The sequence below is a fragment of the Mastomys coucha genome, chromosome X (genome assembly GCF_008632895.1).
Source record: "Mastomys coucha isolate ucsf_1 chromosome X, UCSF_Mcou_1, whole genome shotgun sequence".
NCBI classification, from domain to species: domain Eukaryota; kingdom Metazoa; phylum Chordata; class Mammalia; order Rodentia; family Muridae; genus Mastomys; species Mastomys coucha.
Window position 1 is genome coordinate 77,208,146 of NC_045030.1, and position 12,505 is coordinate 77,220,650.

Sequence of the window (12,505 nt, forward strand, 5' to 3'; positions counted from 1 at the left end):
CTCCCCTCCCCTCCCTTCCCTTCCCTTCCCCATTCCTATGCTATTGAAATCTTCCTTCTGACGTAAGTCCTATGGCCCCCTTTTTAAGTCTCTTCCACTCCTCCTTACTCTGCTCCTAGAAATTCTCTACTGCTACTTTTTCAATGGTGTCTCCTTTCCTCCTTGAATTAAACATGAGTTCTTCCCTTAATTTTTACTTGCTTGTCTTCTTAAGTCTTGTTGCCTTCTAGGACTTAGAGATATCATTATGCCTCAACACAGCTTCCTAGTTTTAAACTGCAATTTGGCTTGACCACAATGAAAGTTTGACAGTTAGTCTCAGTTGCCAGAAAATGGCATATTCAACAACCAAATTCTTAAGCCGGGCAGTGGTGGCACACGCCTTTAATCCCAGCACTTGGGAGGCAGAGGCAGGAGGATTTCTGAGTTCGAGGCCAGCCTGGTCTACAGAGTGAGTTCCAGGACAGCCAGGGCTACACAGAGAAACCCTGTCTTGAAAAACTAAAAAAACAAAAACAAAAACAAAAACAACCAAATTCTTACTAATCTTGACAAATTCTGCCAATACATGGGCAAATGGTCTGAGACCCCCTGTGTTCAGACTCTTTTCTATTTTCCTGCCCTACTTCTTTTTACTTTTTGTACCTCATAACATAATCACCAGGTTTTCTTGGCAAAGGTCAAATCTGCTCCAAAGCTGATCAGAACTTAAGAGACCCCAATCCCTACCCTTTTGATTCTGATATAGAGGACATGGCCCCCTCCACCAGCACCTTCTCAGCCTGACCTTCTAAGGGCACTACTTCAAGCTCATAGGTGTGTCCTCCCAGCCTGCTTCACCTGCTTATTCTGACTTAGCCTTATCTTTTCTTAGCTCATCATCTCCAGCAGTTCATATTTTATCTCTGTTATTCTTTTCTCTAACCCCTGGAAAAAAACAGTGGGTCTGGGCAACTGCCCAAGTTCATACAGATGATGTCTACCACATGGATACTTTCTATTCCACGGAAGCTGTAACAGTTCCCTGGGCAGATCCCCACTGGAATTACGGGGTCAGTGCTGAGATTTAGTGGCCTGCCAGGGCATAATAATAAAATGGTTATTTGCCTCCTGGCTGGCTTCTAGAAGGATTCCTGCAAGGTTGCTAATTTCAATAAGCATAGGGAGGTCACCCAGTGGACAGATGAAAATCCTACTGAGTTCCTCAACCAACTCATAGAGGCTCTCTAGTGCACAAAGATAGACCCTAATTCTCAAGGTTTCTGAAGTTCAGAGATGAGTCTGAGCAACAGAGAGATAAGCTTAAAACTTGGCAACATAGCCTAGAGGAAACACTAGAACTAAAGGTTCAGGATTTCATAGGTCAAGATAAGCAACAGAAAGAGGAGAATGAGGGTTGGAGACAGGAGCTGGAAGAGACACTAGAAAAAAGAGGAGGAGCCTAGAGTGACTGTCCAGGTAGCAGATAAGTCGGTTAATTTTAGTAGATTCTTGAAAGTTACTTGGTCTATACTTCTGGCTAAATGATAAAACTTACCCTTCTCAGATCTCTGTGATGGGTGTTGCCAGCTGGCCCTACCAGCTCAGGGCTAGAGGTCCTTTCCTCTCTCTTCCCTCTGAGGCTACCCAATTGCTCACTCTTTCCTCATTATACCTAGTTTCCCAACCCTGTTGAGTAGGGATATCATGGCTAAATTACACTTTTCCTTTTCTTTTCATATAACTTCTTCTGGAATTTCCCCTCTCCTTCTAGCCTTTGAAGAGTCTCTCTGGCTGACACTAACACCTCCCCTTATCCTTTTTCCAGACTCTGCAGCTGACAGAAAAGTATGAGGCACCCCTTTTCTCTCAGTGGTTTCTCATCATCTCCCTCCATTAAGATCCTACTCTGGGATTCTACTTCCTACCCTATCACTCTCAATGCCCTATCTCTTTAAAACATAGATGAGGCTTAAAATCTATCACAATGCCTTCTTAATAAGGGTATTGTCAAGCCTACTACTCAGTTGCCCTGTAACACTCCTCTCTTGCCTGTCCTAAAGCAATAGAGTGCTTTATGATGATTCCTATTGCCTAGTCCTGGACTTCAAGTTCATTCATGCAGCAGACTTTCCTATACACTCTGTGTTGCCTAATCCTTACTCAGGGGTAGGGGTTTGCACACTACATAGCATATTGCTTCTTATGTATTACAGACTGAATGAGACCTTACAACTCTACAAGGTCAATTAATCAGCCTAGTGATGAAAATGAAACAAAACAACCTCCTAAACCCTCATTACTACTTCCTTGTTATTAGACTTCAATTCACCAAATAATTTCTTACGTAAAGTGTGTATGTGTGTGTGTGTGTGTGCATGCATGCACACATTTGTTTGTATGCCAATGTCCACAGATGTATGGGTGCAAATGGAGGCCCATGGTCAACTCAGAGCCATTTCTTAGGAGCTATTTATCTTGCTTTTTTTGTCCTTACATTTATTTAAGACTTATTTATTTTATGTAAATGAGTGCTCTATCTACATGTAGGTCTCTACAGGCAGAGGAGAGGATCAAATTACATTATAGATGGTTGTGAGGTTCCCACCATGAGGTTGCTGGGAATTGACCTCAGGACTTCTGGAAGAACAGCCAGTACTCTTAACCACTGAGCTATCTCTTCAGCCCCTTTGTCCAAACATTTATTAACAACTGTCAAACAAGTAAAACCAACTTGTTTTTAAAGAAAATGTATCTCTCTTTTACCTGTAACTTGTCAATTGGGTTAGGCTGGCTAGCCTGTGAGTCTTAATGATCTATCTGTCTTTGCTGTCTCTATTTCCCCTGAATTATTTTGTTGTTGTTGTTGTTGTTGTTGTTGTTGTTTTTTTGACATAGGTTCTGAGGTCAAACTCAAGTCTAAATGTTTAAACCACAAGTACTCTATGCACTGAGACATTTTTCTAGCTCTTTCTTTTTAGCTATGTGAATGTTGATTTACATATTGATAATATAGCTCATGAGATTTGCTGTATATGTATACAGATGGGTTTCAAATCTACTTCAGAGGTGTGTGTGTGTGTGTGTGTGTGTGTGTGTGTGTGTGTGTGATGAGTGTCTGTGTGTGAAGTTTGAAGGTTTTAATAATACTCTTGAAAAGCTTTTTTCTTCTCTGTGGCTTCTCCATCTCCATCTGGAAAACAATTAACACACCACCATACATAATACGTGCTGAAGTATTAACATGCTGGACCCATTGAAACACTGAAAATTCATAATTGTCCTACAGGAGATCCACAAGATGTGGGCTTAAAGATGCGGATGTTCAATGGGAAAACTTTCCAGAGTGCTAGGAATGAACTCCCTTGTGGGATTGTCCTAAAAGGCATAGTACCTGCTGTTTTCATCTGTGGAATCTTCTGGTGGGGTGTGTGTATGGTGGATAATGGTGACCACTTTAACTTTCTGCTCAAAATTTTTTCATTGCAGCAAGTACTTATAGTATAAAATTAGAATTCTCAACATTTTCCTTTACTGTCCTAGATTTCAAGAATGCTTTCTTTCTTTCTTTTTTTATTTATTTTATGTGTATGAGTACACTGTAGCTGTACAAATGGCCACGAGCTATCATGTGTGTTGCTGCTGGGAACTGAACTCAGGACCTCTGCCAGCCCCGTTCTGGCCCCTCGCTCTGGTGTAATTCACTGTAGCTATCTTCAGACATATCAGAAGAGGGCATCGGATCTCATTATGGGTGGTTGTGAGCCACCATGTGGTTGCTAGGATCCAAACTTGGGACCTTCAGAAGAGCAGTCAGTGCTCTTACCCACTGAGTCATCTCACCAGCCCCTCAAGAACGTTTTCTTTACCATTCATTTTATATCCAGGTTAACATGACCACTTTGCCTTCACCTGGGAGGACCCTGACATGGGATTGTGTCTTAGCTTACTTGGAATGTCCTGAGATAGCTCCCATTTCTTTAGCCAGGCTCTGGTCATTGACTTCTTTCTTGATCTGTCTCTCAGACCCTTAATTCAATTATGTAATGACCTTCTACTATGCTGCCCCTTGCTCTCACTGTTACAGCAACATACTGCTCAGCTTCTTTACTTCCTAGGGAAACAAAGGATGCAGAGTCTCCCCTTCCAGACCCAAACCTTGTATCCTTCAGGTCAAATATCTAGGACTGTTATCACCCAACAGCTAAACTCACTCTTGATGGCAGACAGTATTTGCAGGCCCTCATACCTCTAACCACCAAATAAGAGATTTTCTCTTTCCTTGGTCTGGTGGGGTACTTCAGAATCTTGTTTCCCAATTTTGCTTTTCTCATTCATCCCCTCTATGAAGCAGATAAGGGCCCCTTAACTGGGCCTCTAGATCCTACTAAGTCTGCTTTCTCTTGTTTCTAAAAGGTACTTCTAAAGGTCTCAGGCTCTCCCTGACTTTGACCAACCCTTTATCTTCTGTATTTCTGAAAAATGGAGATTTGGGATTTGGGGGACAAATGAAAGGACCCACCTTTGTCCTTGTTTATATTTCTGAACATTTATATACAACAGTTATAAGGGGAAGGCATCCTTGCCTACAAACAGTAGCAGCAGCCTCCCTATTGGCACAGGAGGCCTCTAAACTCACCTCTGTCCTCCTACCACACCAGCACAAGGGGCTATCACACACAAGTGTAGGCATAATGTTTTATAAGCAGAGTAAAGTTTACCCTTGGGTTATTCAAATGCTGATTTCTCTGCCTTCTTATCTTATTTCAAGCAGAGCACCACATTGTAATTCTTATACCAAGAACCTCCAGTCTCACATGTAGACAGTTTTTACCATTTATTCTCTGCCTTGTCAATAAATGCTAATCATCAATGACTGGCCAGAATAGAGAATAGGGTAGGATATCCACCAGCAGAGACAAGAGGGAGGAGGGAGATGGGGAGACTCAGATCAGTGGTAGGATGGAGTAATTGGAGTCATGAAGAAGGAGTCTGAAGAGCCAGATCAATAATATGCAAGTATCATGGGATGGGGCTAGGAAACAACTAGATTAGCATAGGAGGTAAAGGTAGATCATTTAACTGCTCAGCTATTGATATGCAGTTTTGAATAAATCTTATTTCTTCTGTGTGGTTACTAAGGTAAAGAAATACAGCTGCCTTACTAATTTATCCTTTATATTTATATTAAGGATAATTCATTTATACACAAGACTCATATTTTGTTCCCTTCTAAGCGCCAACTTTTTCACATTACTCTCCTAGGAAATCCTGATATCTTAGTTGATTCCTGCCTTCATCTTAACTCATCTACACTCCTTTCTAAGGCTACTACCCTCACTCATTCTTGCCTAGAATAACTTGAAACTCTTACCTATAAAAACACACAACTTTGTCATGTCCTGATTATTCTTGATTCATAGATGGAAGCTCATCTCTTACTTTTATTGGCTCCAGACAAAAAGGGCTATGCCATAGTCTTCTCTGACAAGTTGTACAGACTATCTTTTTACTGCCAGGCATTACTTCTCAGAAGGCAGTGCTCATAACCCTCACTAGAGCCCTTATTTTAATACGAGATAAAACCATCAACATCTACCAGATTCTAAATAGGCAACTCCACATCCCATACTACCATGCCTCCATTTGACAGGAAAAGTGCCTTACTACCAAGGATACATCCATTATCAATGGTCCTCTAGTCCTAAAGCTGCTAGAAGCCTCATATTTTCCCAAGTAGGTGGCTGTCGTTAATGTTGAGGTTACCAAGTCCCTTTTAATGATATAATTTTGGGAAATGCTTCTACTGAGGATCCTGCTAAAGAAGCCAGGTAAGGTAACATCCTTACCCTCCTTCCTCTTGGTTCCTTCAAGCCTAACTCCTTACTTAGTCTGAGTCCCAATGGCAGGCCATCTCTTCTCAGTCTTTATGCCCTCCTTAAGGCTGTCATTCAGGGATCCTTCACTGATTAGCATTCTTTCTAGGCTCTGCCCAATTTACCTGACAACAGCCAGGTAGGCCTGGCTTGATATAAAAGGATTGATTTAGCCCCTGTTCACTCTCTCTTACTCTCTTTTCTCCCTGAGCTCATGCTGTTATTGAGCATTGATCAGCTTATTACCCTCATGTTTACCACAGCCTCATAATCTATGAGTGGTATAAAAACTCTAAGGGGGTTTCTATCCCCTCAATGGGCAGTATCATTGGCATTTACAATATTAGTGATTGCTCTTTTACAAGCTTTGTTGCTGGACTAGATTAATGATCCAACCAAAACCCTTAGAAAGAATTTAGAGATGTAAATTGTTAGTAAAGTTAGGTTAAGATGTTTTTGTTAGTGGCTTTGATGTGCAAAATCTTGAGGAACAATTTGAAGCTTAGAAAGGCACATTTTTGCATTGAGGTCAGGGAATGAGAGAACAATGGAAGCCTGCTATTATTAGTTGATGTGCCTTTCTTACTAAAGATGGGTTGATGATTAAGGTGATGATTAATTTTTTGTATCCATCTTTGTCCTTGGCTTCCTGATATGATTTAATAAAAACTGTTGGTGAGTTGTAAAAAATAAATCCATTTTTCCATTTCCAGATCCTGCTCCCTGAATGACAATTACTCTGAGACTAATTATTAATGAATGCCTTGGCCACAAGCTTTGGCTCATTATTTAACCCATTCAAACTATTCTATGTCTACCACATGGTTAGTTGCCTGTACTCAGCTTCACGTGTCCAAGTCTGGGACTAATACTCTCTATTTTATCCTGAGTTCAGCTACCTGCTGATTTATGTCTGTCTCCTCAGTGTTCCTGGGCAAATCACTCTTTTATTCTAACTTTAGTTCAGCTACTTGGCTGGTTTATGTCTGTCTCCTCAGCATTCCAGCTCAAATCTCTCCTTTTATTCTATCCTGAGTTCACCTATGTAGCTGGTTACCTCTGCTCAGCTCACATCCTTCTGACCTCCTCTATGCTTCTGGGTGAATCTTTGCACCTCTCAATATTTTTACAACCCTCTCTCTTCCTGCCAGTGTCCCATCTCCTTTTTCCTGCCTCAGCTCATTGGCCATAGGTTTTTTTAAATTGACAGGTGATGCTTATAAGAGATTCTCTCTACAGTGAGTAGATGTGCACCCTGAAGATTTAAAGTAGAAATGACTGTGTGTGTGTGTGTGTGTATATATATATATATATATATATATATATATATATAAAAGTTTAGATTTGTGATTCTTTTAAGTTTTTTTATAAGAATGTTTTTTGAGATAAATAATAAAATGATTGATCCTTTCTTTGTAACTTCAAAATGCAGCCTGCCACTAAAAGAACTAGAAGAGAAGAATAACTTGCTTGCTTATACTTTGTTAATCTATAACAAATTGCTTTCATATGAATGTATATGGATCCTTGTGGATAAATTGTTTTTTATCTGTAATATGTAAAATGTTTATTTAAGGATGTTGGAGAACATGCTGAGTTTTTTTACTTGTATTCATTGTAATCATTCAATAGGAAAAGGAGATATATCCACACTGCAATTTTTACATTGCTCGAAAGATTTTGTTGGGGGATATAAGCTGTAGGGGAAAAATAAAGAGAAAGAACTTGAGCATGTTTCAACAATAAGACCCTCCCCCCTCTTTGTGCGTGTGTGTGTATGTGTGTGTGTGTGTGATTCTTCCTTTTTGATGACCCCAGAATATTAAGTTTTGCTCCTTAAGAGAAAAAGTATTCTGTGTAATTAGCCACTGACCCCAAACAGCTTCAGTGCCTGACGTGCTAGATGACTCTAGCAACGATGCCTCCCAATACTAGGATTAAAGGTGTGTACCACCATGTCTGGCAGATATGACATCTAATTAGGATATTTTTTTCTGCTTATTTTGATCTTCACTGTCCTCATCTACTTGTTTTCATTTATATTTGTTGGTTTATCTTTTTATATTTTTTCTTTTGGCATTTGAGAGTCTTATAACCTATCCTGTTACTGACTAGTTATTCTGGAAAATACAACATGCATTAAACTATCAAGGTTTAATATTATACTTTACCTCCAAGATAATACTAGAATTTTAGAATTCTTTATTCTATTTCCTTCTATTATGACATTTATGCTGTCGTCATCATATTTTCTAAGTAAATCATAGTCCATCATTATAAGTTGTTTATCTCAGATGGTTGTTATAGTAATGGAAAGCTGACATACCCTACCATTCTTTGTTCAAAAAAATATTACAAAATACCACAGATGTTGTAAACTATTGCTACTCCTATTATTTATGGTATACTAAGACTTGTGTTATGGTTATAGTTGGTATACTTTGTTGAATTTGCTAGAAAATCCAAGTTAAGATGGACCACTAGGGTTAAAGTTAATAAGGTTTGGAAGTCTAGCCGTGCTAGTGAGAATAAGAGCATCATTAAACAATTGTCCAAAAAACAAGAAACAAAAAACAAAAAACAACAAAAATAAAAAAGAAAGAAAGAAAGAAGAAAAAAAAAAGAAAAGAAAAGACCTAAACCCAACCCTTTGTATTTAGTTTTCTGGCAATCATGGCAATCATCCTGCACGACTTTCTATATGAGACAATTCTTGGCTATACTTTTTTTTAAATCCCTTGAAATTTTACTCCCCTGTTGGGGGTCACTGTGTTCTCTCATAATGTTGTTCACAGTGTACTGTTAGTGTATGTATTTAGTAAATTGTGTCCCAAAAGGGTGGTCACAAATCAATCTGGTTTTATCTCTAAATGTCAAGATCAAAACAGGTGTTATGTCTTTTATTTATTTTTTTAAGGCAGGGTCTCACTCTTTAAACCCAAGGTGACCAATAACTATGTGGAAGGATTACAGGCTTGAGTCACCATAAACAATGTGCCTTTCTTATGAGAACATACCTTTACCTTGCCATTGTGTAAAATTTGAGTCCAATGATGGCCATCTTGACTGATGGAGATAAGGAACTCTTTTACAAACATGCTGGTAAAGAGAGATTTCACTCCCTGGGTTATTATTCCAGTGACTTTCATTGTCTTTTGTAAGTCCACTTGCAACCATTCTTTTGGATCATTCACCTGAGGAAGATATTTGGATAAAATCTCCTTTGTCATTATTTGCTCTGAGAAATCCACAACTATCTTTGCAACCATACTACTTATCACTGTACATAATGGTTTGTCTGCTTCCTTTATTTGACTAAGAATCCCAAGGGCCAAATTTTTCATAATTCTTTTTTTTTTAATCTCCTCAGGTCACTCACTTAATAGGTTCCTAGTAAGTGCTGGATGAATTTTAGGAACCATAACTACTAGAACATAAAGTTTGGCAATGTAGTAGCCAAACTACTTCATGCAAAATAATAACATTTTTAAAACTGAACTAAATTTTTAAAATTATATTTACTTATTTGTCTCTGTGTGTACATGCGCACGCATACAAATTACACACATGTTCATGGCCATGGAACCTCTGTGGAGGTCTGAGGACAACTTGAAGGAGTTGGCTCTTTCCTTCCCCAATGTGGATCCCAAGAATTGAACTTATGTCATCTCAGCTGGCTTGGTGTCAAGCATCTTTATCTGCTGAACCACCTCACCAGCTTTGGATTGGACTTTAGCTACCATGATGATTTCACAGATATTGCCCTAGTACTGGATACAGAGATTATTATTCTAGATAGTTTATTAAGGATCATTTCTTCTTCCATTGAATGCTGTACAAAATCACATGGTACATCAACTCAATGCCCGTGGGGCATTATTGACCTCTCTAAACAGTTTTCTTAGAGACAGTGAGCAGATATACCTATGAAAAACAAGGGCTTCTCCTAATTTTCTAGACTCTATTTTCTAATTTTTTTTTTCGAGACAGGGTTTTCTGTATAGCCCTGGTTGTCCTGGAACTCACTCTGTAGACCAGGCTGGCCTTGAACTCAGAAATCCTCCTGCCTCTGCCTCCCAAGTGCTGGGATTAAAGGTGTGCACCACCACTGCCTGGCCCTATTTTCTATTTTTATTAGTTAAGTGGTAAAACATTGTGCTTACCTGAGGTCGCCAGGCATTAGTCCTTCCCTGGAGGTGAAGTCGAGCTTGTGAAGGAGACCAAGTAGCAAACATATTGGTGAAGTAGGATGAGGCAGTGATTTGTGTATCTGATATTACTTTACTCTCCATTCCCAATGGTATGCTGCAACCTCAAAGAAATGAAAGCATAATGTTGTCATACATGGGTATCCTACAGCCTAGGTTTCACTGTGCTGCCTTCAGTCCTCTAGAGATATTATCATCATGATAATTTTCAGGCACCAACTTTTACACAATTTCTGTTATTGCTAAACTGCTCAGATTTTCTGGTCAATTCTCCTTAGTTCTGCTTGACTTTAATTTTCCTTGTTTATAGAAGTATAGGAGATGAGTGCTTCTTGAGAACTACAGTAGCAAATTCCTATTTTTGTTGTTCTGTTTGTTTCAGAACTGTGATGGTTTTATCACTGATGGTTCTGTATACTGTAATAGAAATCCCTCCTCACAGTCTCAACTAGTTATTCTACTTTTGGTTAGGGAAGAAAATAATATGGAATGACTTGGCACTTACTGTTTAAATCACAGCCCATCAACTCCATGCGAAGAGTACTACGGATGCTAGAATGAGTGGGGTGTAAACGGATATATCGAGCAATAATTGGAGGATTAAAACTATTGTGCTTAACACCAGATGAATCCACATTGCCAAAGAAAACCTATTAGAAGAGATAATCAAAAATATGTAGAAAGTAAATACAAAGCATAAAAAAGTTGTTCTTTTCCTTCTAATTTTGCATCTGGTATTAAAAAACACAGTATCAATAAATTCAAATGAAAATATTATAACTAGATAGATGTTAGCATAGTATACATAAAGATTTTTTTTTAAAAGCACTAAGTAGAAGAGTGGAACAAAGTAGTTCCGTGTGATCTGCGTCAAATGAAGTAGTTTTCTACCTTGGGTTCCTCATAAAAGTTGAGGAAGCCATTAGCACTGTGTAACTAAAGTATAGAAATAAGAGATACGTAGCTTTCATTTCACAAGAACAATGATTTGGCAGACATCCATCTATGGGCATCTTGAGATGTACTTGTGAGGTTAAGAAACACTATGGAAGCACCAAACCAAGTACAACTGTTTGATAGTGTCCTGCTGCCTGTAGTACTGGCTATAGAACTCAGAAGCAGACTGACTACCTCCTGTGGACTCAGATCCAACCCCACTCATGTGTAGTCTTAACACTATCCCTATTCACCCAAGTACCTTGGAAGGTTAACTTTCATTGGCACCCCTAGTAATATGTAGTTATGAGTTGGATGAAGTTTTTCTTAAGGTTTCATGTGTTAGAAGACTGATACTGAGTACGATGATATTGAAGTATTATGGTAGAGAGGATAAGAAGCTGGTTTGCGTAGTCTTAAGCAACAGACTCAGCTCAAGCTACTCCATTTGGAGTGTAAGAACAAAGAGAGAATGACTCTATATCTTGTTTACAAAAGTGATAACCCCTATCTGACAACACATTAGGAGACACAAAATGATTGTTTATACCAGTAAATGATGTCTCCATTTAACCCTGACACATGAACTTACCAATTTCATCAGATAGAACCTCCTCACTTGGGAGTATAAAAGAAGGAACACCTCAAGACCAAAGTGTGGTAGGCATGCTAAACAGTCACAAGGTCACTTGTCATGATCCTTGTCCATGAAATTTGCCACATCAAAAGACTCTGCCGCTGTTCCAAAGCTCAAGCTATAGGGCAGTCTCTAGTTTCCCTGGCCTGTGAAACTTGGCCCACTTCAAACTGACAGCTGAAATGTCTTGTCACCTGGAATTGCACCTGACATCTCTGAAACTAAAAACAGCTCTGTGCTATGCTTTCCAAGAATTGTTATCTTGTCTCCTAAAGAGTATTCCTTGGAGTTTGTATCAGATCTCTTCCTATAACTTCAAGATGGTATCTCTCAACTCTGCAGCTTCTTTAACACGTTTTAGTCATTCTGTAACCTTCATATTTTCTTATTATTGTGTGAAGTATTTTTTATTATATATTTTCTTTATATATATTTCAAATGTTATCCCTCTTCCTGGTTTCCCCTCCGAAAACCCCCTATATCCCCCTGCTCACCAATCCATCCACTCCTGCTCCCCTGTCCTGGCATTTTCCTACACTGGAGCATTGGGCCTTCTCAGGACCAAGGGCTTCTCCTCTCATTGATATCCAACAAGGTCATCCTCTGCTATCCATTTGTACTCTTTGATTGGTGGTTTAGTCCCTGGGATCTCTAGTATTATGTGAAGTATTAATGCATGATCTGAGAATTAATATTAGCAGTTAAGATTAAAATAAAAGGCTTCCTGTCTGTCTGGGCTGGGGTCCAGAGCAGACCTTGGGTGCAAGCTCCGCAGCCAGTCCCACAATACACAGAGGAATTTCCACTCCCGGGCACTCTGACACACCCAGGATCAGAGGTGAGCAGGAACCAACATCTGTCCCAACACT

At 39.3% G+C, this 12,505-nt stretch overlaps 1 protein-coding gene across 5 annotated transcripts in view; it reads right to left on the reverse strand.

Moving 5' to 3' along the window:
* Positions 1-12,505, reverse strand: part of F8 (coagulation factor VIII) — a 226,818-nt gene that overhangs the window by 17,154 nt on the left and 197,159 nt on the right. For 3 of the 5 annotated variants that reach the window (XM_031364704.1, XM_031364684.1, XM_031364703.1), the window contains 3 exons: positions 10,569-10,713; positions 10,019-10,167; positions 8,873-9,049 (listed from right to left, as the gene is read on the reverse strand). In XM_031364704.1, coding sequence (XP_031220564.1) covers positions 8,873-9,049; positions 10,019-10,167; positions 10,569-10,713 — 471 coding nt within the window. The remainder of the gene's footprint in view (positions 1-8,872; positions 9,050-10,018; positions 10,168-10,568; positions 10,714-12,505) is intronic. The other 2 variants (XM_031364709.1, XM_031364687.1) reach the window with 1 other exon arrangement.